General features: G+C 49.5%; 1 protein-coding gene across 3 annotated transcripts in view; it reads left to right on the top strand.

The window, feature by feature from the left end:
- Nucleotides 1-27,611, top strand: part of ndrg4 (NDRG family member 4) — a 205,850-nt gene that overhangs the window by 149,247 nt on the left and 28,992 nt on the right. For all 3 annotated transcript variants that reach the window (XM_070897801.1, XM_070897802.1, XM_070897800.1), the window contains 7 exons: nucleotides 3,699-3,819; nucleotides 6,525-6,587; nucleotides 18,339-18,399; nucleotides 20,497-20,583; nucleotides 21,032-21,088; nucleotides 25,449-25,552; nucleotides 26,841-26,897. In XM_070897801.1, coding sequence (XP_070753902.1) covers nucleotides 3,699-3,819; nucleotides 6,525-6,587; nucleotides 18,339-18,399; nucleotides 20,497-20,583; nucleotides 21,032-21,088; nucleotides 25,449-25,552; nucleotides 26,841-26,897 — 550 coding nt within the window. The remainder of the gene's footprint in view (nucleotides 1-3,698; nucleotides 3,820-6,524; nucleotides 6,588-18,338; nucleotides 18,400-20,496; nucleotides 20,584-21,031; nucleotides 21,089-25,448; nucleotides 25,553-26,840; nucleotides 26,898-27,611) is intronic.

Genomic DNA, 27,611 nt, shown 5'->3' with positions numbered 1-27,611 from the left:
TGGTGGAAGATGCCTGTGCATGAATTCTTTTAAAGTGGGGTGGCTGTTGCACACCAACCACCACACGGGCTTGACGGAGCAAGGTCTTGGTCCAGTGGCAAGGATTACCCAAGATGCCAGGAGGGGATGAACTGTCACTCCCCTAGAGACTGTGGGGAAAAGAAGACAGACCCGAATAGAGATTCGGAATCAACACTGCAGAGCTGATCGGCAAATCAGTGCTCGTCAAAGATCACACTCGGAGCTCACAAGATAATAAGGCTCTTTAGGAGATATCAAGGAGAATCGGGGATGAATACTTTCACCTGTTTGGCAGTGACTCCTTATTGTGAGACGCTCCTGAGGGTTATTTCACCAGTTAATGTGGCAAGTGACACTGATCAGCTGCTGTGTCATAATGCAGTACCTGAGGACTGACACAATCCTGATCAGGGCAGTGTGCGGGCTGACTGACAGCTCCCTCGACTCACACCAACTGCATGTAGGTAATCCAGCCACAATTTGTTTACATTTTCTATCCATTCACCGGGCCACCGCCCACCCCGCCCCAGTTTTATCCCCCTCACCCTACGTTGTCCTCTGGTTGCCCTCCAGCACCAGTGAGTCTGGCAGGTTGTTGAGTGTGAGGTGTGGGGTGGGGGTGGAGATGCAGCATAGGTACCAACCCCTACCCTGCCCTCACCACCAGGTCACTATCCAGCACCAAGCACTGAGAATGAGGCGGATCCCAGGGTCATGCTTCCAGTCAGATTTCACATTTTTACGTTAAAAAGTTATGCATTCTGATCCATTTTAATAAATTTTTAATCTTCACAATTAATGGATTTTTAATCTAATAAAAAGAAAACGCAAAGCGGCATTTGGGTTTTACCGGACCAATCAAATGATCACTTCCTCAGAATTACAATAATCCCTCTCCTGCATCCAGTCCCTCCCACCTTGCATCCGGACCCAGTTCACAAAGACATTCTACCCTATCCAATAAACTGCCCTTCACAGAGACACTGTGCCCCCCATCCCCCCAACTCCCCTTCACAGAGACACTGTACCCCCCCAACTCCCCTCCACAGAGACACTGTGCCCCCCCAACTCCCCTCCACAGAGACATTGTATCCCCCCCCCCAACTCCCCTCCACAGAGACACTGTTCCCCCCAACTCCCCTTCACAGAGACACTGTGCCCCCCCAACTCCCCTTCACAGAGACATTGTACCCCCCAACTCCCCAACTCCCCTTCACAGGGACACTGTACCCTCCAACTCCCCTTCACAGAGACATTGTACCCCCCAACTCCCATTCACAGGGACATTGTACCCCCCCAACTCCCCTCCACAGAGACATTGTACCCCCCAACTCCCCAACTCCCCTTCACAGGGACACTGTACCCCCCACCTCACTTCAGAGACACTGTACCCCCCAACTCCCCTTCACAGAGACACTGTACCCCCCAACTCTCCTTCACAGAGACACTGTACCCCCCAACTCCCCTTCACAGAGACACTGTACCCCCCAGCTCCCCTCCACAGAAACATTGTATCCCCAACTCCCCTTCACAGAGACACTGTACCCCCCAACTCCCCTTCACAGAGACACTGTACCCCCAACTCCCCTCCACAGAGACACTGTACCCCCCAACTCCCCTCCACAGAGACACTGTACCCCCCAACTCCCCTTCACAGAGACACTGTACCCCCAACTCCCCTTCACAGAGACACTGTACCCCCCAACTCTCCTCCACAGAGACATTGTATCCCCCAACTCCCCTTCACAGAGACACTGTACCCCCCAACTCCCCTTCACAGAGACACTGTACCCCCCACCCCACTTCACAGAGACACTGTAACTCCCCCCAACTCCCCTTCGCAGAGACAATGTGCCCCTCCCAACTCCCCGCCCTTTCACAGAGACATTTGGCCTTCTCCAATTCCCAACCCTTTTGATGAACCGAGGCAGGGCTGGTGACTGGAGATATTTTGGAGGGCGAAGTAGGCAGTCCTGGTGATGGAGTGGATTTGGGGTCGGGCTGAGCTCCCGGACAAATAGGGTGCCGAGGTTGTGAACTGTGTGGTTCAGCCTGAGACAGAGTCAGGAGAGAGGGGTGGAATCAGTGGCAAGGGAATGGAGTTTGTAGCAGTATCCAAAGACAATCACTTCAGTCCTCCCATTGCTTAACTAGAGGAAATTGCGCCTCATCCAAGACTGGATGCCAGACAAGCAGGCTGACAACACTGAGGCACCGAGGGATTGAGAGAAGTGAGGGAAAGGTTGAGTTGGGAGTTGCCAGTGTACATGCGGAATCTGACGTCAAGTACTCAGCTGATGTTGCCAAGGTGCAGCATGTAATGAGGAATATGAGAAGCCATTCTAGGAGATACTCTGGCTACAGTTGGATAAAAGTGGACTCAAGCGAAGGCAGTCCAACTGAGCAAAACAACAGAGGGAACATAGAGAAGAGGAGTGTGTTCAGCCGTGTCAAAGGCAGCAGAGAATTTGAGAAGGATGAGGAGGAATCGTTCATCATGGTCAGTCACATTGCACGTGACTTTGGTTAGGGCCATTTCAGTGTTATGGCAGGGGCAGAAACATGATTGAAGAGATTCAAACATGGAATTGTGGGAAAGGTGGATATGGATTTGGGAGGTGACAACGTTCGTGGACTTTGGAGAGGAAAGAGAGGTCGGAGATGTGGCGGTAGTTTGCGAGGACAGAGGGGTCAAGGGTGGATTTTTTGAGGAGGAAGGTGGAGGACGGCAGATTTGAAGGGAAGGGGGCGGTACCCGAGTAGAGGGACCCCTTTACAATAACAGCTAGAATGGGGGCCAGGAAGGGAATTTGGGTGGCCAACAGTTTAGTGGGAATAAGAACATAAGAAATAGGAGCAGGAGTAGGCCATACGGCCCTGCGAACCTGTTCCGCCATTTATTACGATCATGGCTGATCCGATCAAGGATTCAGGTCCACTTCCCTGCTCGCTCCCCATAACCCCTTATTCCCTTTTCGGTTAAGAAACTGTATATCTCTGTCTTAAATATATTCAATGATCCAGCTTCCACAGCTCTCTGAGGCAGTGAATTCCACAGATTTACAACCCTCTGAGAGAAGAAATTTCTCCTCATCTCAGTTAAATGGGCAGCCTCTTGTTATAAGATTATGCCCTCTAGTTCTAGTCTCCTCCATCAGTGGAAACATCCTCTCTGCATCCACCTTGTCAAGCCCCCAAGAATGGGGTCTTGGGAGCAGGAGGTGGGTCTCATGGACATGATGAGCTCGGAGAGGGTATGAGGGGAGATAGCATGGAGACTACAGAAAGATGCGGGTTCAGGGTTCGGGAACGGGAAGACCTTGGGGAAAGCTCGGCTTTGTGAGCAAGCAGATGGGGATGATACGGCAAGGCACACCGAAGGTGCATTTGCCAACTGAGCTAATGGGGAACCTTGAGATTAAGTTCGGTTGTGGGAGGGGTGAATTTGTGAGGCTCCGCCACTTCCTGTGGTACAGTGGGAGTTGCTGTTGTTTGGAAATAAAAATGAGGTTACTGGTTGTACTGGTGGTCCTACGGCTTCTGGTCCAGCATTACCTCTGCACACTGACCCCAGCCACAGCCCACGTGCTGCTCTAACTCTTCCGGTATCTTCAGGAACTGCCAACGGTAAAACCGCTACTGCATTTTATGGAGCCTCTGACTTAATTTTTTTCCAGATAAACTGTGCTACAACACCTTCTTCAACTTTGAGGACATGCAGGAAATCACCAAGCACTTTGTCTTGTGCCACGTGGATGCTCCAGGCCAGCAGACGAATGCCTCGCAGTTCCCTTCAGGGTGAGTCCCGCTGACCTATCGTACCCACCCACGTCAGCTGCAAATCCTTTACTCAGTCCCACACTATGTAATAGTTGGGGGTCTGGTCACAGCCCCAACATCACTCTCCATGTTTTAGATCATCCAAGCTCCTCGATTAGATTCCAGCCAGTAACTTCCTCCCAACTCTCCATTATTCCAAATATAAACAATCTGAACCCTTCGATTTGATACCAGCCTGCACCTCGCTCCCCATTATCCTCTTTTATATTAATTCTCGTTGTGTGTGTCGGTGTCATTTGTAAGACTGCCGATTATTGCCCGAGAAGGTAGTGGTGGGCCGCCTTCTTGAACCGTTGCAGTTCCTGTGCTGAATGCGCTCCCACAGTGCTGTTAGATCGGGAGTTCCAGCATTTTGACCCAGCAACAATGAAGGAACGACGAAATATGACCTCGTCAGGACTTGGTGGGGAGCTCGGAGATTATGGTGTTTCCATGCATCTGCTGACCTTGTTGTTCTCCTGGGTATCCATTTATTTTATATAGAAACCATCTCAACCCCTCAATTAGATTGCAGCCTGTTCGTGTGTGCCCATTATTCTATGTATATTCTATGAGACAAAACTTGGAAGTAAAGTGAACAGTGAGGAGGATAGTGATAGACTTCAAGAGGCTGGTGGAATGGGTGAAAAGTGCGAAGTGCGAAGTGATACATTTTGATAGGGAGAATGAGGAGAGACAATATAAACTAAAGGGTACAATTCTAAAGGGGGCGCATAAACAGAGAGACCTGGGGGTATATGTGCACAAATTATTGAAGGTGGCAGAGCAGGTTGAGAAAGCGGTTAAAAAAGCTTATAGGATGCTGGGCTTTATAAATAGAGCCATAGAGTACAAAAGCAAGGAAATTATGATGAATCTTTATAAACCACTGGTTCGACTTCAACTGGAATATTGTGACCAATTCTGGGCATGCACTTTAGGAAGGATGTGAAGGCCTTAGAGAGGGTGCAGAAAAGATTTACAAGAATGGTTCCAGGGATGAGGGACTTCAGTTGTGTAGATAAGCTGGAGAAGCTGGGGCTGTTCTCCTTAGAGCAGCGAAGGTTGAGAGAAGATTTGATAGAGGTGTTCAAAATCATGAGGCGTCTAGACAGAGTAGATAGAGAGAAACTGTTCCCATTGATGGAAGGGTTGAGAACCAGAGGACACAGATTTAAGGTGATTGGCAGAAGAACTAAAGGCAACATGAGGAAAACTTTTTCACACAGAGATGGTTAGGATCTGGAATGCACTGCCTGAAAGGGTGGAGGAGGCAGATTCAATTGTGGCTTTCAAAAGTACCTGAAGGAAAATAATTTGCAGGGCTATGGGGAAAGGGATGGGGACTGGTCCTAGCTGAGGTGCTTGTGCAGAGAGCTGGCACAGGCTCGACCGTCTGAATGGCCTCCTTCTTTGCTGTGATTCTATGATTCTATGATAAAGCCCTCTATTAGATTGCCAATCCGTTGCTCTCTGTAGATTGTAAACTGAGTGCCTGTATATACTGCAGCTCCCTCTGCTTGTCCAAACAGTGCCTCTCCTGCCTGTGCCACACATTCCCACGTGTCATTGCTTGGAACTCTGTCCGTTATACATTCAAACTTCAGAACACAAGGTCACTAAGGTCGTTGAACTCGGGTTTCTGAGCCTTGCAGTATGCTGTTGGAAATGTGCTGATGCCCAGTACCATGGGGTAGGATTTCAGCAGCGGTTGACCCGATGTCCCACCGTAACTTTGGCAGAAGATCAGTGTATAACCTGGTGAAACACAAAAAATGAGCATGCAGGTACAGCAAGCAATCAAAGGCAAATGTAATGTTGGCCTTTTTTTGCAAGGGGGATGAAGAATAAAAGTAGGGAAGTCCTGCTAGAACTGTACAGGGTATTGGTGAGGCCATACCTAGAGCACTGCGTACAGTTTTGGTCTCCTTATTTAAGGAAGGATATACTCGCATTGGAGACAGTTCAGAGAAGGTTCACAAGGTTGATTCCTGAGATAAGGGGGTGTCTTTTGTTTGGGCCTGTACTTATTGGAGTTTAGAAGAATGAGAGGTGATCTTATTGAAACATATAAGATTCTGAGGTGGCTGGACAGGGTAGATACTGAGAGGATTTTTCTCCTCGTGGGGGAATCTAGAACTAGAGGGCACAGTTTCAGAATAAGGAGTCGCCCATTTAAGATGGAGATGAGGAAGAATTTCTTCTCTCAAAGGGTTATTAATCTTTGGAATTCTCTACCCCAGAGAACTGTGGAAGCTGAGTCATTGAATATATTCAAGGCTGAGATAGACAGCTTCTTGAACTATAGGGGAGTCAAGGGTTATGGGGAGTGGGCAGGAAAGTGGAGTTGAGGCCAAGATCAGATCAACTATGATCTTATTGAATGGTGGGGCAGACTCGAGGGGCCTTATGGCCTACTCTTGCTCCTATTTCTTATGTTCTTATATTCTTAAATACTGTCTGTGGCTGTTTGGCTGTTCCCCCAGGGTTTCTGCCAAAGTTACAGCAGGAGAATTCCTGCAGGAATTCTGCCGCCCCCTCTCCCCCCATGACTCCCAGCACCTGTCATCTTTGTGATACCTTGGTGTTTATTATGTTGCCTCCAGCTGCACCTTGTTATGCCATTTGATATAAAGAAGGGCCTAGCCCTCACTGACTGTTTATGTGCCGTGTCCCTCACTCAGGTACCCATTCCCGACCATGGACCAGCTGGCTGCCATGTTGCCAAGTGTCGTTCAGCACTTTGGGTGAGTCGTCCTACGTTAACTGTCTCCTCATGGACATTATATGTCGCTAAGCAACTAGTTTCTCCAATTAACACTGTATGTCGCTAAGCAACTATTTTCTCCAATCAACACGGTATGTCGCTAAGAATCTAGTTTTTCTAATGAACACTGTCTAAGCACTCAGTTTCTCTAATAAACACTAAGGGGGAGAAATACAGTAGCGCCCCGTTAGGGACGCTAACTTTTTTAATTTTGAAAAATTAGTGCCAGGCACAGCGAATCTTAACTTCTAAATTGGGCTTTAGCATCCCCAGGAAGGGAGGGGTGTGGTAAATCGAGCACTAATGACCTCAGTGGGGCACTGGAGGGGTGCTAACACCAGAGCACTACCCAATTTCAGGTGACTTGCATTCAGCAATCATCCTTCAATCCTTTACACTGGCTCATTACAGCTCTTAAAGGGGAGGTTATATTAAGCTACAGCTGCTCATTTTTACCAAGGCTGCATTTGAAGGAGACCCTAGAGCAAGTGGAATAACTTTCTAGTATGGCTGCTGCTAATCCAGCTGGAGGGGAGAGAGCTCTGCATTTTAATGACGTGGCAATGGTGGGGACAGTCGAGAGAAAGAGGGAAGCGCTCTTCCCAGCAACTGGAAGGAGGTAATTGCCCCAGGTCTTCAGGGCCATGTGGAGGGAAATGGCAGAGGAGGTCTCAGCTAGCACAGTAGTGCAACGTAACCTCACGCAGAGCTGGAAGAAATTCAATGACCTCAGTCGGTGGTCAAGGTGAGTACATGCTTCCAAACCTCCTACACACCTGCATCTGAACCTCTGTCTGTGCACACTGAGCAAACCACCACTTCCCCACCAAATTTGTGCAGTTACTCAAACTCACATCCTCATCTCATGCCTTGCCTACATTCACAACTATTCAACGACGGCAGGCATATCTCCCACACACATACCTGGACTCTTACTCACACACATTCCTTTCTTTTACAGGCCAAGATGGCACACAATAGGAGGGAGCAACAAAGGACAGGCGGGGGTGAACCTCAACTCAGCAGCTCTCAGGCCTTGAGGAACAAGCGCTGCAACTGATTGGGCTGCAGGTGGTGAGCGCCGTGGCTATCGGCGACGTTGATCCTGCTGGGGGCAACCACGGTATCTTTATTCCCTCTCCTTTTCTCATCCCACTTTCCCCTCAAACTAGAAGGCTTTATCACTTTCCAGCTCCTGATACTGTCTGCCTTCCTTGCCCCATTCCTGACCCCCTGCCCTCACCTTAGCGCGGGTTTTGTGCCATTTATGCTTTCAGATAATCAGCAAGTAGGTGACGACCCTGTACCTGCCCCCCCCCCCATGAGAGGGACGAGGGAGAGGAGGAGGGGGAACCAAGCACCGTGACATTGCATCTCTCACCCACAGGCACCTGCTCAGCGACTGGCACCATGAGGTCCATAGAGGTTAGTTTAGTAGAGGGGTCTGCACTGGGTGATGCACCGGAGCCTAGCGGGCTGCAGTACGGTCAAGGGGAAAGGGAAGCTCGGAAGCCAGCTCCCCAGAGGGTGAGTTCACGTGTGGGTTCTGCTGCACAGGACTCAGATGAGCACCTCGATGGGGAAATGTTCACAAGAAGGGTGATGGCCATGTACTCCGAGATGATAGGTGCAATGGCAAGGTTGCCCGAGAGTCTCTCGGCAATGATAAGGAGCATGGAGGAGTCCGCCTCCAACATTGCACAGAGCTCTGCACAGAGCCCATCATAGCCAGTCGGCAGATGATGGTGAACTTCCAGACCCCATGACGTATGTCATGGGCAATTTGGCAGCTTCCATTGTGTTATGTATGTAAACCTTACTAGTGTGTAAGACTTGCCACCAGGGGGCGCACCTGTTGGAGACCCAAGCGACACCTGCACACCCCAGGCAAGCAGGTATAAAAGGCAGTCTGCCATGCTGCTTCCTCACTCTGGAGTTACATTAAAGAGACCAAGGTCACAACAATTTGAGCTTACAATATACAGTCTTGTGGAATTATTCTGAATGTAACACATTGCAGCACAGGTGGAAGCAATGCGACGTCTTAGCGCTGTCATGCAGTCAATGGTTGGTGTTATTGAGTCTCAGACTGCTCCCATGCAGTCTCAGCTGGATGCCATGCGAGCTCTGACTGCTGCCATCACCACTGCGTCCACCACAGTCGACCAGGGATTTGCCGGTGTCACAGCAGGCCAACAACCTGTGCTCCAGGAGATTGGTGGGGAAGCTGAGCTGCTTCTCCGGGGGAGTGGCAATGGGTCAGTGGAGCAGGAACCTGCTGTCCTCTCTCAGGATGACAGCATTCCTGATCCCACCACTGCCACTCCGCCATTGCACTCGTTGCTGCCTGTCACCCAGCCAGCCCAGACTGCCGCCGCCCGGCCTGAGGTGGTGCAGCCTACAGCCAAGCCTTCCAGGCCCAGAGCTGGTTGAGGGCGTCCTGCAAGGCCATCTGTAATTTCTGGCCCTGACACATAGCAACCTTTCACCAGCTATGCTGCAGCCACAGGACACATTGTGAAGGAGCACTGGAATAGGTAAAGCCAGTGTTAAGAGGGGAGATAAGGTATTACACAAAGGTGATTCTTAAATTTAATTGCTGTTTATAATTGTGATGAATGTTATGAGATAAATTTTCATTGGAATGTTGCATATTTAGTGGTGTCTTTCATTTCACTTTTTGGGTGTGGTATTGAAGGGGAAATTGATGTAGTGATGGGACGTGCTGAGCAACCGTGAAGTGGGCTGGAGTTCATTGGAACCAAAGTCTGATGAGGTGGATAAGGACCGCCCTTCCACAGGTTGATTAAGTAGCTGCCTCCTCCGTCGCTGCTGTACCTGCCCCTCATCCTCCTCCTGCTCCTCCTTGTGCTCCTCCTCCTCCTATTCCTCCTCCTCCTCCTGAGGTGGTGGAGCTATGCCGGGTGGCAATAGCTGCGCCCTCATGATGGCCAGGTTGTGCAGCATGCAGCAGATGATGATGAATAGGGATACCTGTTCAGACGAGTACTGGAGGACTCCTCCCGAGCGGTCAAGGCAGCGGAACCGTTGCTTGAGCACTCCGATGGTCTGCTCAATGATGTTCCCGGTGGTGGTAGGGCTCTCACTGTACGAGTGCTGGACAGGAGTTGTGGAGGGGAGTCATGAGCTAGGTGAAGAGCGAATAGCCCTTGTCTCTGAGCAGCCAGCCGCGAGCTTCATGTGATGGCTGGAAGAGAACTGGCACACCGGTCTGGCGCAGGACGAATGCATCATGGCTGCCGCCAGGATAGTGGGCATTGACGGTGAGGATTCTGCGTGTGTGATCGCACACCAACTGCACAGTCAGTGAGTGGTAGCCTATGTGGTTACGGAATACCTCAGGATTGTTATGCGGTGCCCGCAAAGTGACATGAGTGCAGTCAATGGCGCCCTGCACCATGGGGAAGCCCGCTATCCTGGCAAAGCCACATGCATGCTCATTCTGCTTCTCTCTGGTCATGGGGAAGGAGATGTAGTCCCTTCTCCTTGTGTAGAGAGCATCTCTGACCTCGCGGACGGAGCAATGGACGGCAAACTGGGAGATGTTGGAGAGTCTCCTGTTGCACACTGGAAGGATCCACTGACATAGAAATTGGGCGCGATGTTGACCTTCACTGCCACTGAGAGACCCATCCTCACACTGGTCTGAGGCTCGACGTCTGGATGCAGGAGGTGGCAGAATTCTGTGACCACATCGTTGCTGAAGCGCAGCCTTCGAACACACTGTTCCTCAGTGAAATTGATGTAGGAGATAATATGTCCTTGCTATACAGTACAAATACACACGAGGCCCATACTAGAGAGAAGATCACTCTGTGACCAGTAACCTTTATTTTGCCAACACTGAAGTGGAGAAGATGGGTGGAGCTTCCCCTTTTATACCTGAAAGTCCAGGTTAGGAGTGTCTCCCACAAGTTCACCACCAAGTGGTCAGTGTTCTCACGGTGTACAACTTAGGTCAGTTTATACATGGATTACAATGACATGACATCACCTCCCCCCCAAAAGTCTTATTGGGATCACAGGTTAAGTCTCTCTGGTGGTTTACGCTCCCTTGTAGAGCGCCTGAGTTGGGGCTCCGGTTGTTGGGTGCTGGCCTGAGTGTCTGCTGTTTGCGGTGCCTCAGGCCTGTCAGGAATGCCCACAGTGACTGGGCTCTCCTCCCTCGGTTCCGGTGTTCGGTTACCTGTGGTGGAGTGAACTCTACATCGTGTTCTTTCTCTGCTTCTTCTATGGGGTTGCTGAACCTTCTTTTTTGATCCATGTGTTTGCGGCAGATTTGTCCATTGGTAAGTTTAACTACCAGAATCCTATTCCCCTCTTTGGCAATCACAGTGCCTGCGAGCCATTTGGGCCCTGCAGTGTAGCTGAGGACAAAGACAGGGTCATTGACATCAATACATCGCGCCCTCGCATTCCCGTCATGGTAGTCACATTGTGACCGACGCCTGCTCTCAACAATTTCTTTCATGGTGGGATGTATAAGGGATAACCTGGTTTTGAGTGTCCTTTTCATTAGCAGCTCTGCGAGTGGAACCCCTGTGAGCGAGTGTGGTCGGGATCCATTGGCCAACAGGAGGCGTGATAAGCAGCTTTGTAGGGAACCCCCTTGGATTCTGAGCATCCCCTGTTTGATTATCTGCACTGCTCATTCCGCCTGGCCATTTGAGGCTGGCTTGAATGGTGCCTTTCTGACATGGTTGATACCATTTCCTGCCATGAAGTCCTGGAATTCAATGCTTGTAAAGCACGGGCCATTGTCGCTGACCAAGACGTCCGGTAGACCATGGGCGGCGAACTTTGCCCGTAGACTTTCCACCATGGCAGAGGATATGCTTGAATTCAGAATGTCACATTCGATCCATTTGGAGTAGGCGTCTACCAGAACCAAAAACATTTTTCCCATGAAAGGACCTGTGTAGTCCACATGGATGCGTGACCATGGCTTGGCGGGCCAGGACCAGGGGCTAAGGGGGGCTTCCCTGGGCGCATTGCCCAGCTGGGCACATGTATTGCACCTGCGAACACAAAGTTCCAGGTCTGCATCTATCCCTGGCCACCAAACATATGACCTGGCAATTGCCTTCATCATGACAATGCCCGGGTGCTCATTGTGAAGTTCTCTGATAAACACCTCTCTGCCCATCTGGGGCATGACTATTCGGTTTCCCCATAGTAGGCAATCTGCCTAAATCGAGAGTTCATCCTTGCGCCTGTGAAATGGTTTGAATTCCTCAGGGCATGCCCCGTACGTGGCTGCCCAGTCCCCATTCAGGACACATTTCATGACTAGAGACAATAGCGGGTCTCTATTTGTCCAGACTTTGATCTGACGGGCTGTCACGGGTGAGCCTTCGCTTTCGAAAGCTTCAACAGCCATGACCACCTCAGCAGCATGCTCAGTTGCCCCCTCAGTTTTCGGTGCACGGTCTGTGCCGAATTGTATAGTCATAGGCGGCTAACGTGAGTGCCCACCTCTGTATGCGGGCTGATGCATTTGCATTTATGGCCTTGTTGTCGGCCAAAAGGGACGTTAGGGGTTTGTGATCTGTCTCCAGCTCAAATTTCCTGCCAAACACATACTGGTGCATTTTTTTTACAGCATATACACATGCAAGCGCTTCCTTTTCTACCATCCCGTAGCCCCTTTCTGCCTGGGACAGACTTCTGGAGGCATAAGCTACCGGCTGTAACTGACCCTTGGCATTGACATGCTGCAACACACACCCGACCCTATAGGACGACGCATCACACGTTAAAACAAGCTTCTTACATGGGTCATACAGCGTTAACAGTTTGTTGGAGCATAACAAATTGCGTGCTCTATTAAAAGCCCTTTCCTGGCTGTCCCCCCAGACCCATTCGCGACCTTTGCGTAGAAGCACATGTAGCGGCTCTAACAGCGTGCTCAATTTGGGAAGAAAGTTACCAAAATAGTTCAGGAGCCCCAGGAACGAACGCAGCTCCGTCGTGTTACGGAGTCTGGGTGCTCTCTGGATCGCTTCCGTTTTGGACGCAGCAGGTCTGATCCTGTCTGCTACTACCCTCATCCCCAGGAATTTTACCTCTGGTGCTAGGAAAACGCACTTCGCCTTTTTCAGTCGCAGACCTACCTGGTCCAGTCTGCGTACCACCTGCTCCAGGTTGTGGAGGTGTTCTTCAGTATTGCAACCCGTGATGAAGATGTCGTCTTGAAAAATCACCGTCCTTGGAATCGACTTGAGGAGACTTTCCATGTTTCGTTGAAAGATCGCGGCGGCCGAGCGAATCCCGAACGGACATCTGTTGTACTCAAACAACCCCTTGTGTGTCGTGATGGTGGTCAGCTTCTTCGACTCACTCGCCAGCTCCTGGGTCATGTAAGCTGAGGTCAGGTCCAATTTTGAAAAAAGTTTGCCACAGAATAGCGTCGCAAAGAGGTCCTCCGCTCTCGGTAGCGGTTACTGGTCTTGGAGTGACACGCGATTGATGGTGGCCTTGTAATCACCACATATCCTGACCGACCCATCCGCCTTGAGCACCGGCACAATCGGGCTCGCCCAATCAATGAATTCGACTGGCGAGATGACGCCTTCCCTCAGCAGGCGGTCCAATTCACCTTCTATCTTTTCCTGCATCGCGTACGGCACCGTTCTGGCCTTGTGGTGTACTGGCCTGGCGTCCTGGTTTATGTGAATCACTACCTTGGTCCCCATGAACGTGCTGATGCCGAGTTGAAATAGTGAGTCAAATTTATCCAGGACCTGTGAGCATGATATTCGCTCCACAGAAGAAATTGCATTGACATCGCCCCATTTCCAGTTCATGACAGCAAGCCAACTGCTCCCCAACAGTGCGGGACCGTCCCCTGGGACAATCCAGAGTGGCAACCTGTTCTCCGAATCTTTGTGGGTCACGACTCCCGTGGCACTGCCGAGCACTGGAATGATATCCTTTGTATATGTCCCTAGCTGTGTGTCAATCGGCAATAATTCCGGCCTCCTGGCCTTGGACGCCAACAACTTGTCGAACTGTTTGATACTCATCAGGGACTGACTGGCCCCCGTGTCTAGCTCCATTGATACTGGGATGCCATTGGGGAGCACTTTCATCATTATCGGTGGCGTCCTGGTGTATGAACTGTATGTGTGCTCCACATGAACTCGCTGAACTTCAGCTTCCAGCGATTTCCCCCAGTGTCCATTTGGCCTCGTAGGGCTTACATCGGGCCTATCCTCCTCGGACATCAACCTGGTTGCAAGCTTCCTGCACATACGCGCCAAGTGACCGCTGACGTTGCAGTTTCTGCAGGTATATTGCTGATACCTGCAAGCTCTGGCTGTGTGTTTGCCTCCACACCGCTAACATGAGTCGTTGTTGGAAACAAAAGGTCCATTACCAGTCGATTGACTCTGACTGTCTCTGTAACTGTCCTTAAATGCACCATTGACAGGTGTTGATGGCCCCATTACTGGCCGCATTGTCCCTTGCGATGTCATGAATCGACGTTCAGCTAGCCATTGTCTCTGTTGAATTCCCCCTTTGGGTTCAACTACATGCTCGGGCATGTCCGATTGCCCCTGTCTGCCTGGAGAACTGTGTGCTGCGTTAACAATGTTGACTCCCTGTCCATTTGCTGCATTTAAACCAAGATTTTTGTCAAAACATCATTCTGGTCTCTTCCTCCCCTGAGATAAATGTCTGGGCCATCAAAGCCGCCGTTTGCAGGATCAAGTCTTTGATCTCAATCAGTTTCCTGAAAACCCCAGCGTGCCCTCAATAAAAAAGTCTCGCAGCATCTCCGCTCTGCATGCGCCTGGGAACATACAAAGGCTCGCCAGTCGCCGGAGGTCTGCCATGAAGTCTGGAACGCTTTGCCCTTCTCACCGCCGGTGCGTATAAAACCGGTGTCTCGCCATGTGCATGTGCTTGCCGGTTTAAAGTGTTCCCCAGTCAACTTACTGAACTCTTCAAAAGTCTTGTCCGGCGACTTCTCTGGAGCTAGAAGGTCCTTCATCAGGGAGTACATCCTGGATCCACAAACCGTCAGGAGATGAGCCCTGCGTTTGTCGGCCGAATCCTGTCCCAGCCATTCCTTAGTGACGAAACTTTGCTGTAGTCTCTCAATAAAATCGTCCCAATCATCACCAACACAGTACCTCTCGTCTGTGCTGCTAGTGGCCATACTCGTGTGGTTTAAATCCCAGTTTCTCGTCGCCAGTAATATGTCCTTACTATACAGTACAAATGCACACGAGGCCCATACTTGAGAGAAGGTCACTCTGTGACCAGTAACCTTTATTTGGCCAGCACTGAAGTGGAGAAGATGGGTGGAGCTTCCCCTTTTATACCTGAAAGTCCAGTTCAGGAGTGTCTCCCACAAGTTCACCACCTAGTGGTCAGTGTTCTCATGGTGTAGAACTTAGGTCAGTTTATACATGGGTTACAATTACAGTAGAATACATGACAGGAGAACAGCTGCTGGAATACCCTGGAAGGGTAAGGCCTCCTGTTGAGAGCCCTGTTGACTCTCCTCCCTCTGGCCACATTTTGCTTTCTTTCTCTCTGCCTACGTTGCCTCCGAAGGTGACATTGGAGCAGGAGGTCAAGTGTCAACACAACCCCCATGTAATGATATAAATGTTGGACTTTCAAATCTGCCCTCAATGAAAGTCACGAATCTTTAACAGGTAGAACACTCCTTCAACTGTAAATCGGTGGAATCTGTTAAAATGCCTGTCTGCCTATGTGGAACTAAGCAGCAAGCATTATTGGACGACTAAAATGTTACCCGAGGCTGGCGCCTTTAAATAGCGCTCCTCCAGCCGACTCCCGACTGGAACACAACAGCTGAAGCTGTCATTGTCAGTGCTAGGCGGTAAAACAGGGGGCGAGTGGTAACGGGGCACTGCGCACTGCGCACGGTGATGATGTCAGCATTGTCGGGCGTAGTCGAGCGGGGTGCTACATGTTAGCACCGCCACAAAACCTCCGCCCAATTTAGCGGGAGGTGCACCTGGGCGATAAATTATTTGTTCCGGGGGCACTAACGGGGTGCAAGGTACTCCAATTTTGCCCCCTATATGTTGCTAAGCACCCAGTATCTCTAATGAACACTTTGGGCTAGAAATTGGACCATGTAGCACCCCTTTTTCAGGTGCTCTGCGGCCTCCTAAGTCTCCAAAATGGCGACAGGAAGCACATGAACACAGCGAGCAGAATGGAGAGGTGCCAGGTCTGCCCAATCATGACTCTCCCTTTGATTTTCTTCCCCTTTACTCAGCTCCTGCCCCCTTGACAAGGCACGGATTAGGAACTGAATGCAGAGAGGCTCCATTCTTCAGCCATTCCTGCTCTGTGGGCACTTTCACAATGTGCATTTTGTACTGTACACTCACACCCATTGGGAATTGAGTTTCACAGAGGGCCTTTTCATAGAAAATAGAATCAGGAGTAGGCCATTCAGCCCCTTGAGCCTGTTCTGCCATTCTGTTAGATTCTGGCTAATCTGTACTTCAATTCCATTTACTTCCTTCGCTCCATATCCCTTGACAGCATTACCTAACAGATGTCTATCGATCTTAGTCTTGAAAGCTCCACTTGTCCGAACATCCGCAGCTTTTTCGGTGACCAGTTCTAGATTTCCACCACCCCTTGTGTGAGAAAGTGCCTCCTGATTTCACACCTGAATGACCTGGTTTCAGATCGTGCCCCTTGTCCACCAGAGGAAACTGTTTCTCTGGATCTGCCCGATTGAACACTTTCATCATTTTAAATAACACAATTCGAACACCCTTGAAGGGAATACAAAACAAGGCTATGCAACCTATCGTTGTAATTTACCTTTTTAAACTCTGGTGTCATTCTGGTGAATCTGTGCTGTACCCCCTCCGAGGCCAATTTATCTTTCCTGAAGCACAGTGCCCAAAACTGAGTGCAGTTTCCCAGATGGGGCCTGGGACTTTTTAGGCCAGACTTTCCACAGAGGCCCTCAACGGCCAATTGCCCGCTAACATTCAGCGAAAAAAGCTGGCAAGAATTTCCATTTTGAAGGTAAAAGTAAGTAGAACTGATCGCCCGGCGAGAAAATGGGCGTTGCACACTCATTCTCAGCGGTTTTCTCTGTGGGTAATTGCAAAGTTAGACAAATGGGCGGTCGTTACCGGAATGGACGGTAAGTAGTAAAATTTAGTCCGAGGCTGCAGTTGGGCCTAGGGAGGGGGGGGAAACTTAAAAAAAAAATTTCATAAAAAATACAAACACGTACAAAGCATTCCCAAGACAGTTTTATCCCTAATTGCCATGTTAAAATTTTAAAAAAATAATTAAAGAACCTTTATCTTACCTTTTTTTGCAGGGCCCCCCCTTACTACCCTGTAAAAGCAGCTTTTACAGGGCGGGTCTCTCGGCGATCTGGACGTCGGTGGTTGAGGCCAAACTTACGCTTTGGCGGTTGTTCTCGGTGTTGCATGTGTGCGGTTTGGTCCTGGCGGGCGACTTCAGATGTAGGCGATAACATTCAAAAAACTTACGTTGAAACTCTAGCCGAGCGTAAAACCAGCTGTAATGCCGAGAAAATCGCCGACGGTGAAGCCGAAAGTCTGGCCCATGGTCTCTAGGTTGTGAGCTAAAGTACAGCCTGAGTGAAGGCCCCACCAAAGAGAGAGCACTTCAGCCAGGCTGGAATTGAACTCACAGCGTAGGCCAGTATTAATCCACAGCAACAGTGGGCATAGGTGCCAACCTTCAGGGTTTCAGATATTTTAAGGACCCATCCATGTGTATCGCTGCCATAAACCAGCATAGAGTAGACTCCCCTCCCCTCAGTGCCCCTCGAACTCTAACTCTGCTTCTAATGGAGGTGAATCTGGCCCCTGCATATCGCAGTAGGAATTGTCGCAGTAGGATAGCAAGAATTCTCACTGACAGCATGCAGTGGCCGGAATCATTTCCATTGGTAGCAACACTTGGGTAGGAGCGGCACAGGGGGAAAGGGGGTGGGGGCAATTGGATGGAATGAAGGGAGAGCGATAGGAGAAGCGAAGGAGAGGGAAAAGGATGAAATGTTTTCACTTGTCGAAGATATTTAGTTCTGGTCATTCTTGAGTTGGCAGCTTCTCTGAAGCTGTTGGTCAGCGTTGGCTGATTTTCTAGGTTTTTAATGTGTGTGCCAGCCCCTGATAACCAACCTCCAATATATCAGAGGAGGTTCCAGTGCCACTGGAATCACCATCTTGTCACACGTCACTGAAGCACATTAAATACATGATTCAAAAGACAGCAACTTGAAATTGTAGAGTGCTGTCGAGTCTAGAGTTGGCAAGGCAGCGAATAATGTGTGGGTTTGATGGAAGATCTCATCGATAATAGTTATCACAGTCTCTCTTTATTTTAGGAACGAACCATTGTATTGGCCTCACTCTGTCTGTGTAGGTTGGTGTGATGGACCGGCCCAGTTTGGGTGCACTACGTACAGCGGTTTAGTTTGGATGGTGCAGACACACCTGGTGGGCAGGCTCGGTTGGATACATGCCGGTACGATGGGAGGTTTGGTGGGATTCAGGCTTGAGTGGTGAGCAGCCCAGATGCACTTGTATCTCCATGGTGGCCCGGCCACGCCACACGCTACGCCACACACAATTCCGGCCATATACAGACCGGACAGTCCATGTTGTCCAGATGCTTCACATGGTTTACTTGAGCATTAACGTGTCGTCTTAATTCTCTCCAGATTTAAAAGTATTGTTGGGATCGGAGTGGGGGCTGGAGCCTACATCCTTGCCAAGTTTGCTGTGAGTGTCTCAGCATTGCTTTATAGCTGGAGCGCGGGCTGCATGCATTCGTAAAACTCACTTAAACTTACATTCTTTTTGTTCATCCCCCCACCCCCCCACCAACCACGCCTTTCCACAGCCCAGTGATGCAGCGGCCAGTTAAAGACCCTGTAACACTTCCTGGGCTGAGATTAGTTCCTTTAGGAGAAACTGAGGATTGAACTGTGGGCCTTCCTGGTCTGTACTGCTGAGCACGGGACACACACACACCGTGGGGAGGGCCACCACCTTTGTGAAGGGGACAAGTCACCGTTAGTTCTGTGTTATCCTGTGTATAACACAATCCCACTCCAGGGACTTGAGCACAAACATCTAGGTTGAAACTCCAGAGCAATGCTGAGGGAGTGCTGCACTGTCGGAGGTGCTGTCTTTCGGATGAGTCGTTAAACTGAGGCCCCGTCTGCTCTCTCAGGTGGGCATAAAATATGCCATGGCACTATTTCAAAGACGAGCAGGGGAGTTATCCCCGGTATCAGTCTGTCCTTTTTTCTTTTTCTGTGTGTAACAGCCTCCTAGCTCTGTGTTAGTCTGTGTGTTACACTTTGAGTTTATGTAGTTGGAAAAGCTGTTCAGTTTGTTTTAGTTATGGGTTAAAGTTCTGATGAAGATCCATCTCCCTCACCTGAACCATTAAGCTTTCTCTCCTGAATGTTGACAGGCCCACAGGGCATTTTCAACACATTCTACTTGTTAAATTATGTCTTATATTTCTTAACCAGAGCATGGCGAGTCCGCCTGCTGAAGTGTACGGCCCTACTACCCTGCAACAATGTACTAGTTAGAATCGCGCTGCGTGATACTGGTAACAGACGGTTTGCTATAAAATTCCTTTACATGTTGTTTATTTTAAATGGCTAAACCCCTTTTTTTAAACAGTGGGAAAAGGAATTTCAAGCCAATGTATTAACTCGCTCATTGGTGATATTGCTGGTAATCGGGCTGGGGTCTCTCGGGGAGGAGGGTTGATCAGGCGGGGGGAATCACTCGGGGGGAGGGGGGTCACTCGGGGGCGATCTCTCTCTCAGGGTGGTCTCTCTCTCGGGGGGTCTCCTGGCGGGGGGGCGGGGGGGTCTCTCGGGGGAGATCTCTCTCTCAGGGGTGTCTCTCTCGGGGGGGGTCTCTCGGAGGGGGTCACTCGGGGGGGGTCTCTCGGGGGGGAGGGTCTCTCAGGGGGATCATTCGGGGGGGAAGGTCTCTTGGGGGGGTCTCCCAGGGGGGGGCCGGGCTCTCAGAGGGAGGGGGGAAAATCACTCGGGGGGGAGGGGGGGAGTCACGGGGGGGATCTCTCTCTCGGGGGGGTCTCCCTCGGGGGTGTCTCTCTCACGGAGGGGGTCACTCGGGGGGGTCTCCCCGGGGTGGGGGTTCACTCAGGAGGGTCTCCCCGGGGGTCACTCGGGGAGGTCTCTCGGGGGGTCTCTCGCTCGAGGGTCTCTCTCTCGGGGGAGGTCTCTCGGAGGGGTTCTCTCTCTTGGGGGTTCTCTCGAGGGGGGATCACACGGGAGGTCTCTTGGGGGGGATCACTCGGGGGGCGTCTCTCGGGGGGATCACGGGGGGTCTCTCGGGGGGTTTCTCTCTCGAGGGGTCTCTCGGGGGATCTCTCTCTCTTCAGGGGATCTCTCAGGGGATCATTTGGGGGGTCTCTCGGGGGGTCTCTCTCTTGGGGGATCTCTCAGGGGAATCACTTGGGGGGTCTGTCGGGGGTCTCTCTCTCGGGGGGTCTCTCTCTCTTGGGGGGATCTCTCACGGGGATCACTTGGGGGGTCTCTCTCTCGGGGGGTCTCTCTCTCGGGGGGATCTCTTGGAGGGTCTCTCAGGGGGTCTCTCTCTCGGGAGGTCTCTCGGGGGGATCACTTGGAGGGGGGCTCTCGGGGCGATCACATTCTCAGGGGGTCTCTCGGAGGGTCTCTCTCTCTCAGTGGGTCTTTCTCTCGGGGGGTTCTCTTTCTCGGCGGGTCTCTCGCGAGGGTCTCTCAGGGGGATCTCTCAAGGAGGGGTCTCTCAGGGTGGGTCTCGGGCTGGGGTCTCTCGGGCTCACTTGGCTGTTTGTTCTTTCAGTTGATTTTCCCGGATCTGGTGGAGGGGATGGTCCTCGTCAATATTGACCCCTGTGGAAAGGGCTGGATTGACTGGGCAGCAACAAAGGTCAGTGCGCACAACCATCTGCTAGGTCCTTGACCAATTGGGGCTGGAAAGAAGGAGGCGGAGTATTCTGAATTTACTCTCAGAATAATTGAAATGCATGTAATAAAATCTTTTGAGTCACAGGCTGGAATCTGATCGAGGGGTGGAGATAGTGTGTATATAGAATAATGGATACCCGGGAGTGAGGAACAGGCTGGAATCTAATCGAGGGGATCAGATGGTTTAAATACAATGGTACATATTTTGAGACCCTTCACACTGCACCAGTTTGAATGAGTGGTCTTTTTTCATGGTCAGTGTAGAGGGGTGGGGAGTTCACATTTGTGATCTCTCTGCAGCTTTAGCTTGGACAGTGGAAGCATTTGGGTGGCTGTGTATAGGGGAATGTCGCCTTCCAGGACATTGGAGAATGCAGAGTGAAGCTCATTGTTCTTGTGTTTGTTCACAGCTCTCGGGTTTGACCAGCTCACTCCCTGACACCATCCTATCGCATCTCTGCAGCCAGGTAAGCAGCAGCTTGGCTCACTGCAGTGTCAGCTGATGATTAATCGGAAAGCTTCATCATCCGAATGCAATAATGCTGGGGCAGTTTGAGATGTATCAGCCCTGTCACAGGATTGTCAAATTTCGTTCATTTGGAGCGAGATTCGCTGATTTTAGTTAAAAGAAATTGTTTTAAATGTTGACGTTTTCACTCTGGAAAAACATACACCGGGGGGTGATTTTAACCGGGGACTGGGGGGTGCGGTGGGGGGGGCGAGTGTAAAACGCACTCGCTGACCTAATAGGACCCCAATTTCCATAAATGTATGAGGCCCCCGCCCGCTTTGGGCGTTCAGCACAACCGCCTGCAGAACCCTGCAGGTTAAGATCGGCAGTGACAGGAAAGGGTCAAGTCTCGAGCGGGTAACTAACCTGCTCCCTTGCAGCTGCCCACTTGCTTGGTTTCTGCCTGGTGGATCGGGTAAAAATCGATGTCTTAATATCTGAATAAGTCCACAGCCTTTATCATCCTATACGTCATCTATCTTAATTCCTAACGTCCCCGGGAACTTTACCTGGCAGTCTACCTTGTTTTTAATTGAGAAACCAAAGAAGGAGGCCGAGGTCCCGAGTGCAGGAATAGCAAGTTTGGACAATGAAAAATTAAAATGGGGTAAATCGGGATGTCGTGATGCTAAGCTTGAGTTTAAAAGCCTGAAGATTTAACATGGAGGGAAGACTAGGGAGGGAGGGAGTTCTACGGTTACGAGGTTTTGGGAAAGATTAACATATAATGAATCTTGGATTCAACACAGTGAAGATGTAGGGTGAAGCAGACCATGTCGGAAATGCATATTTGGAGCTTAGGGAGAACAATAGAGAAAAGTTCAGAGAAGCACCGACAATGGTAATCAGGATGAAACAGGGAGACAAGACAGATTGAAAAGACAGAGAGAGTTTGGATGCCAGAAATGACAGAAGGATTCCTTACCAGACGGCAATGCTCTGACATTACATGGGCTGCCAACCACTATTTCTACCATTTCTCTGGGATATTCTCCAGTCTCCTGCCGATCCAAGGGATACGAGAGGGACCGAATGAGCCTCTCTAGATATGGGAGTTAGATTCAAGTCTTCGACGGACTTGAGCTTCAGAGTGGATTGAAATGTTGAGGAATAAAGTGCTCAGCATAAATGAGGAAATTGTGCTTGGAGGCAACTTTAGAGATGGAGAAGATCTGAGAGTTTCATTTAGGATCAGAGAAGATAGACAAAGAATATCAGTAGATTAAGAAATAATATTGTTGGAGTCATCAAAGGCAGAGCATCAAAAGTTGGTTAGACATGGAAAACTGAAGTTGAAAAAAACAATATTTTCATTGCCCCATCAAAGAGCACAGAAAAGATCAAGATGTAATGATTCAGCCATTGAACTAAGGCTGTGTGATCTGAAGGGACTTAAATGTACAATGGAATCACCAGCAAAAGAGTGGATAGGCTTGGATGTTAAGGTCACTAATATGAAGGAAAAGAGCAGCATAGAGGACAGACTAAACAGATAAAGGATGTACTATCAACTATAGCCCAGGGTGATTGAGAGCGAATTAGATAGTCATGAATATAGTTTAGGTAGATGACCATATAATGTAGCTTGTTTAAAAATACACAATACCAAATGTTGTCAAAAGCTTTGGAGACGTCCAAGGCAGTGATAGATGATCACCAAAGGGTTCAAGAGCAAAGTTCCAGAGATGAGTAACATGGGGAACATAACCACCAGTAGGAGAACCGTACCAAAAATCACACCAAAAATCATGGATTAAGGCCAGAATTTTTAAAGTGGTGGATAATTTGAAAGTTAACAGCATCTCCCATAACTTTAGATATAAGAATAATAGAACAGTAGATAAAAGTGGAGAAGGGTAAGAGGGTTCACTTTTCTTAAGCCAAGGAAGTGGCATACAAATTGGCCAGAAATAGCAACGAACCTGGGGACTGGGAGAAATTTAGAACTCAGCAGAGGAGGACAAAGGGTTTGATTAGGGCAGGGAAAATGGAGTACGAGAAGAAGCTTGCAGGGAACATTAAGGTGGATTGCAAAAGTTTCTATAGGTATGTAAAGAGAAAAAGGTTAGTAAAGACAAACGTAGGTCCCCTGCAGTCAGAATCAGGGGAAGTCATAACGGGGAACAAAGAAATGGCAGACCAATTGAACAAGTACTTTGGTTCGGTATTCACTAAGGAGGACACAAACAACCTTCCGGATATAAAAGGGGTCAGAGGGTCTAGTAAGGAGGGGGAACTGAGGGAAATCTTTATTAGTCGGGAAATTGTGTTGGGGAAATTGATGGGATTGAAGGCCGATAAATCCCCAGGGCCTGATGGACTGCATCCCAGAGTACTTAAGGAGGTGGCCTTGGAAATAGCGGATGCATTGACAGTCATTTTCCAACATTCCATTGACTCTGGATCAGTTCCTATGGAGTGGAGGGTAGCCAATGTAACCCCACTTTTTAAAAAAGGAGGGAGAGAGAAAACAGGGAATTATAGACCGGTCAGCCTGACCTCAGTAGTGGGTAAAATGATGGAATCAATTATTAAGGATGTCATAGCAGCGCATTTGGAAAATGGTGACATGATAGGTCCAAGTCAGCATGGATTTGTGAAGGGGAAATCATGTTTGACAAATCTTCTGGAATTTTTTGAGGATGTTTCCAGTAAAGTGGACAAAGGAGAACCAGTTGATGTGGTATATTTGGACTTTCGGAAGGCTTTCGACAAGGTCCACACAAGAGATTAATGTGCAAAGTTAAAGCACATGGGATTGGGGGTAGTGTGCTGACGTGGATTGAGAACTGGTTGTCAGACAGGAATCAAAGAGTAGGAGTAAATGGGTACTTTTCAGAATGGCAGGCAGTGACTAGTGGGGTACCGCAAGGTTCTGTGCTGGGGCCCCAGCTGTTTACATTGTACATTAATGATTTAGACGAGGGGTTTAAATGTAGTAGCTCCAAATTTGCGGATGACACTAAGTTGGGTGGCAGTGTGAGCTGCGAGGAGGATGCTATGAGGCTGCAGAGTGACTTGGATAGGTTAGGTGAGTGGGCAAATGCATGGCAGATGAAGTATAATGTGGATAAATGTGAGGTTATCCACTTTGGTGGTAAAAACAGAGAGACAGACTATTATCTGAATGGTGACAGATTAGGAAAAGGGGAGGTGCAACGAGACCTGGGTGTCATGGTACATCAGTCATTGAAGGTTGGCATGCAGGTACAGCAGGCGGTTAAGAAAGCAAATGGCATGTTGGCCTTCATAGCGAGGGGTTTTGAGTACAGGGGCAGGGAGGTGTTGCTACAGTTGTACAGGGCCTTGGTGAGGCCACACCTGGAGTATTGTGTACAATTTTGATCTCCTAACTTGAGGAAGGACATTCTTGCTATTGAGGGAGTGCAGCGAAGATTCACCAGACTGATTCCCGGGATGGTGGGACTGACCTATCAAGAAAGACTGGATCAACTGGGCTTGTATTCACTGGAGTTCAGAAGAATGAGAGGGGACCTCATAGAAACGTTTAAAATCCTGACGGGTTTAGACAGGTTAGATGCAGGAAGAATGTTCCCAATGTTGGGGAAGTCCAGAACCAGGGGTCACAGTCTAAGGATAAGGGGTAAGCCATTTAGGACCGAGATGAGGAGAGACTTCTTCACCCAGAGAGTGGTGAACCTGTGGAATTCTCTGCCACAGAAAGTGGTTGGGGCCAATTCACTAAATATATTCAAAAGGGAGTTAGATGAAGTCCTTACTACTCGGGGGATCAAGGGTTATGGCGAGAAAGCAGGAAGGGGGTACTGAAGTTTCATGTTCAGCCATGAACTCATTGAATGGCGGTGCAGGCTAGAAGGGCTGAATGGCCTGCTTCTGCACCTATTTTCTATGTTTCTATGTTTCTATAAGGACATTTTCAAGGCGAAGGGAAAATAAGAGATCCCAAAGAGGTGACAAAGTACACTGGTAAATTAAGAAGCACACATCTTGAGAACAACAGGTTCAGAGATTTTATGGAAGTGTCGAGGATCTGGCAGAGCAGGCAGGGCTAAAGCACAATGTCAGTCATAAGGTCACACTGAATGGAGCAATGGAGGTTCTTTATCAAGAGCATTGACATAAGAATTGGACGGGCGCCCATTTCTGATTGGTGACTGATCCAGTGCCCTAAGAATGCTAACTTGGGTGAGATATCACAGGGCAGCCTGTGCCCGTGCAGTGGTACCCAGCTGATGGCGTCAAGAGAAGAGGGGAGAAATGAAATTAACTTTTCTGGAAAAAGCAGGAGGGGCAGTCTGTAGTGTGTGTAACGCTGTTTCTCCCTCCTGTCTCAGGAGGAACTGATGAACAATACCGAGCTGGTGCAGAGCCTCCGACAGCAGATAGGAGCTAACGTCAACCAAAGCAATCTGCAGCTCTTCTGGAACATGTACAACAGGTAACACTGTCACATACACCCCTCATTACAGGCAATACTGTCACAGACATTCCATAGTACAGGCAATACTGTCACAGACACGCCATAGTACAGGCAATACTGTCACAGACACGCCATAGTACAGGCAATACTGTCACATACACCCCTCCATACAGGCAATACTGTCACATACACCCCTCCGTACAGGTAATACTGTCACATACACCCCTCCGTACAGGCAATACTGTCACATACACCCCTCCGTACAGGCAGTACTGTCATATACACCCCTCCGTACAGGAAATACTGTCACATACACCCCTCCGTACTGGCAATACTGTCACATACACCCCTCCGTACAGGCAATACTGTCACGGACACCCCTCAGTACAGGCAATACTGTCACATACACCCCTCCTACAGGCAATACTTCACATACGCCCCTCAGTATAGGAAACACTGTCACACATACGCCCCTCAGTACAGGAAACACTGTCACACATACCCCTCAGTACAGGCAATACTGTCACAGACACTCCTCAGTACAGGTAACACTGTTACACACCTCAGTATGGATGACACTGTTATAGACACACACCTCAGTACAGGCAACACTTCCACAGACATCGCTCAGCACTGGTAACATTGGCCTAAAGCTAGGGCTGAGCAGTGAGTGCTGACACCACTTACCTTGAACACAAATGTCATCATTAATGTTTTTAAAATTATAGTAAAAATGGACAAATCTGATTGTTTTGATCTCACATTGGAAAAGATATCAGCTCACCGGCATTTAGAACAATTATATTTAATAAAGTGAACTTGTGGCTTTGTTTAAATTTACAAATTGCACACCCAGCTCCAAATTTGAATCTTCAGAAGAGGCCGTTCAGCCCATCGGGCCAGTGCTGGTACCAGCTCTCTGACTGGACCTGTTCACTCCAGTTTGCTGCTTGGTGTGGTGCTGATACGACTTTGTACACTTACCTGTGTTGTAACAGCAGGTCAGCACTGTGGCTGCAGGGCCCGAGTGCGACTGACACCTCGGAGGTTCGTGAGATTCACAGACCCTGACTCCGGCTGCACATCGCCAGCTCCGAGCTGAGATTACACGTAGTACGCAGCTTCTCAGCAGACCCTGGGGAGGAAAGCACAGCACGAGCCCGTCTCCCGTGAGCCAGCCAGCTCCCCAGTAACAATCCATTGCCCAGGTGTTCCCACCTTCACTTTGGCAGAAGTGAAAATGGGACCAAAATGTGAATCATATTTAAAAACAATAATTGTCTGAACAGCTTCTTCTTCTCCACAGTCGCAGAGATCTGGAGATGAACAGACCTGGAACCGTGGCCAATGCCAAGACCCTGCAGTAAGTATTCATCCCTTCCCCCCAGCCCCCATCTCGGATTATCATCCGCTCCAACAGTGCAGTCTGTCCACACTCACACCTTCTTGTATTCCACTTATTGTCATGAAATTCCAAAACACTGAATCATTCCTTATTCTTACATCCTGCTCTATTTCTGTCCTGGTGTGAATATTCCCATCACTGCCCCCAGTGTGAGGGAGAATATTGTTTTAACTTTGGGCACTTTAATATTGTCTCCTTCCTCTCCTGTTTATAACAGGACATGTCTCTGCCATGCCTATGTTATCTGAAATTCCCCTGTGGATGTCCATTCACATCCACTTTGTGGCTGCCTCTCCAGATCTAAGCCCATCACTTCTATCTCCCTTCTGTTATCCCTCTTAGTCTCCCAGTCACATCACCTGTCATTCCTCCCCCCGTCGATACTTTGTTCCACCACAACCTATCACTGCTTCTCTTCCCTCCTGATCTCCGGCTACCCTCTGTGCCTCTCCTGGCATTCTGCAAAGGGCCTATCAAGGCATCCATTGCTGCTTCCTGACCAGCAGCTAACCTCTGTATTCAACTTTTCTAACCAGTGCTCCCACTGGGGGCTAACTTCACCAACCTCCTTTTTGTCCCACTCACCACATCTACCGCTGTTTCCTTGGACTCTGCTAGCGGATCAACAATCACCGCCCCTTTCGGCATCATCCTCCAGAATGTCCATTCACT

Source organism: Pristiophorus japonicus, chromosome 13, assembly GCF_044704955.1.
Source record: "Pristiophorus japonicus isolate sPriJap1 chromosome 13, sPriJap1.hap1, whole genome shotgun sequence".
In the NCBI taxonomy this organism is placed as follows: domain Eukaryota; kingdom Metazoa; phylum Chordata; class Chondrichthyes; family Pristiophoridae; genus Pristiophorus; species Pristiophorus japonicus.
The sequence above is the reverse complement of the archived record's forward strand: the minus strand, read 5'-3'. Positions and strand labels throughout refer to the sequence as shown.